The sequence below is a fragment of the Perca flavescens genome, chromosome 20 (assembly GCF_004354835.1).
Source record: "Perca flavescens isolate YP-PL-M2 chromosome 20, PFLA_1.0, whole genome shotgun sequence".
Classification (NCBI taxonomy): domain Eukaryota; kingdom Metazoa; phylum Chordata; class Actinopteri; order Perciformes; family Percidae; genus Perca; species Perca flavescens.
This window is the reverse complement of record NC_041350.1, coordinates 17,965,094-17,968,143: the sequence shown is the minus strand read 5'-3', so window position 1 is coordinate 17,968,143 and position 3,050 is coordinate 17,965,094. Positions and strand designations below refer to the sequence as shown.

Below are 3,050 nucleotides of genomic sequence, written 5' to 3'. Positions count from 1 at the left end.
GAAGCTTCTGAAGGTGGTTTTCCCTCAGTTTTACAGAGAAAATCCCCCTGTAAATGTGTTTTACTACAAAGCAATGAAATCCTTTTCCAGGAAAAATACAAAAAGCATACATTTTTACACATTTGGAAACATGGTGATTTCCATGTATGTTTGCAGATATATGCTGAAGGCTCATGGCAGCAATAACTCACTACAGAGAGTTACAGAGATATCAGTAGCCTGTGTACGTGCGCTTACACATTAAATGCCTTCATTCCTAACACTGTTTTCCTGCTCTGGGATTGGTGTCCTAAGCCCTGAGAACATTTGTGTGTTTTGACCCTTACAGGTGGATATATCACTCAGCATAATAGGATCAAGTGTGATTATCCTCATTTAATTGTGAGAGGTCAAAGGCTTAGGAAGGGGCTGTGGAGAACAAAGCACTGGTTTGTTACCGCAGTATTAACTGAAGATGATCTACATAATCACTATCTGTATAATTTTAAAAAGGTGCTTGACCACTAAGTAGATACAATATTTCATCCTGATAACAGAAAGCTCTGCCCAAAGTAGACAATGCTCTCGAGAAAAAACATTTTTTTTTGAAGATTTTTGTTGCCCTTCACTTATAATAATAGAGAATAAATTGGTTCACTGATAATCTGGTTTAAAATAATGCAATAACTGATGTTTTTACAGACTTTTTATGTTTGGAGCTTTTGGAAGATCTCATTTTTTAAGTGATTTCATATTTTCTGCTTCTCCACACCAATTTCAGTGGCTGCACTTTAAAAAGGAGATTTATGGAAGAATCTATGAGAGGCCTGTTGTACTATATTCAGGAAATTGAACATTTATCCTTTTGTCTTTTTACAGAGAAACCAAATTACTGTAAAATCATATGCACATCATGAGGATATTGAAAAAGGAGAATAAAAGGAAAACCACCATCTTCCCCACCTTGATGCAACTTACACAATTTAGGTATTTAGTTTGAAATAAAATAGGCCTGCAATAAAGGAGTAGATCAAAGCATTTTATTGTATGAAAAATATATCCATAAAACGGAACAATATTTACAAAACAGCTGCACCTTCACCATGATCTCCAGTATGAAAAACATCAGTATCGGTTCTCTGGATTCAGTCCGTTTAAAAACCGAACTTCACTATATACTGACGAGCACAGTGTTGCGCACATCTCAACATCCTCACTGGTTCATTAAAAAGGTGCATATACACGAGGAGAAGAAATACAAAATAAAAAATAAAAACTTCTTACACACAAAATGCTTTTGTTCACAAACAATGTCCAAACAAACTAACCTTTTTGTAGATGGCTAGATGTCCAATATGACATGAAGGAGCCTACATGTGGTGCATCCTACAATGATGAACAAATTACTTTGATCCAACCGTATCAAAAATAAATACACGATTATTGACAGACAATCTAAATGGAGTTATAATACTGAAAAATACGCAGCATTTTTGTTTTTGTCACAGCAGCTCTACAGTGATAGGAATTCATCTACACATTGATAACTAGATTAGTGGGCTTTTTCAGCGTTTCTCTGTATTGGTCCAGCCAGTCTCTGAGCTCCGTGATGCGATACCCCTCAGGTCCTCTGCCACCCTGGTAAACAATCTTTCCCTCCTGCAGAATATAAAGTCTGTCGAAATAAGCTCCGTACGCAGCGTTGGAGGGGTTTTCCATACTGTCGACCACGACCGGGCAACCGGGCACCTCAAGGTGCATCAGCTGCGCAGCTTTCAGCCGGTCCTCCAGACACCGGTGTTTGGGGATCTGATAAGGCGCGTCGGTGCTCATCCAGCCGTCGGAAGGGTGCGCTTCCTCGATGTACACAACTACAGAGTCTGCTATATCTGCGTTATGCTGCACAACTCCCTGGAAAGCCTTCAGACGCGCCATGAACGGTGGTCAGGTGCAGCTGCCAAAGTTGAGGATGAGCGGTCTCTTGTCTTTCGCGTAATCGAGGATGCGGCTGCGCCGCTGATCCTCCAGCTGAACAACTTCGGTGTTGGGCGCTCCGTGTCCGAGATGCGCTGCCTTCAGAAAGTCCAGTTTATGGCCGTGCCACACTGCCTTGAGGGACTCCACGCTAAAGAGACGATTGGAGTCCGATATGCACAGTGGAGGGTCGATGGCATCGCATTCCTGCTCCTTCATCCTGAAGAAAACCCTTTTCCTTATGCATAAAAAGTCAAGCAGCCAAAACATGACTGCTGCCATCAGAAAACGCGGCAGCAAAACGATACAGACTATTGCATTTTTAATAGCTTTAATAGTATTCATTATCACTTTGAATGACTACCCGAATGGTCTTGCGCTGTGCCACGATCTTGTGGGTTGAAGTTGGGTTACTTGCAACTTCCCCTCTTTTTATAGCACCGGCAGATTTGAATGAATCACACCCCGCCTTCAAACTGGGGCCGAGGCCTCACATGGTGGGGATTACCTTCTGTCAACTGCACAGCTTTGAGTCACAGCCAAAAGCCAAGGGTGCGGCACAGCAGTGCGTTGTTTTGGAGAGTTATCTTATCTTATCATAAAATTAACGTTTTCGTCCAAACGCTCATGATGTGTATGATCAGTGAAATAGTTTCAGTGTTCTTGGATATCATGTCTGATATTTAGCCTGAAATTGGTGCTGCTGCAGACTCTTCCTACTGCAATGACAGTGACTGTTTGCTGGAGCACATTTCAGACACCTATGGGACTGGCCTAAAAATACTACTCTGCCCTTAACTGACCCTAGTAATCTCAGTCAACACATAGGCTATTAGTCCATATGACTGAAGTTGGCTTACATGATATTATAATATAATACACTTGCATGTTTAAACTCCTCAGATGATTGACTACATTTATTTGTCTTGAAATCTTTTGAATGGGATACATTCTGATGAAGGGAGATATCTGGATTAAAAAAGTCTGACATTTTAGGTCACATTTTGAGGAAGAGCCAATTCTGTGAGGAGAGTAAGAATTCTGTTGAAAAGTCACAATATTGAGAAAACAATCTTATTTAAGGTCTGAATTTGGAG

General features: G+C 40.9%; 1 protein-coding gene across 1 annotated transcript; it reads right to left on the bottom strand.

Annotated features, from left to right (window-relative positions):
* Positions 1 to 1,005: 1,005 nt before the first annotated feature.
* Positions 1,006 to 2,410, bottom strand: dio3a (iodothyronine deiodinase 3a). Its single transcript, XM_028566240.1, has one exon. It carries the CDS (start codon positions 2,296 to 2,298, stop codon positions 1,513 to 1,515), a length of 786 nt encoding a protein of 261 aa, XP_028422041.1. The 5' UTR covers positions 2,299 to 2,410; the 3' UTR covers positions 1,006 to 1,512.
* Positions 2,411 to 3,050: the final 640 nt, after the last annotated feature.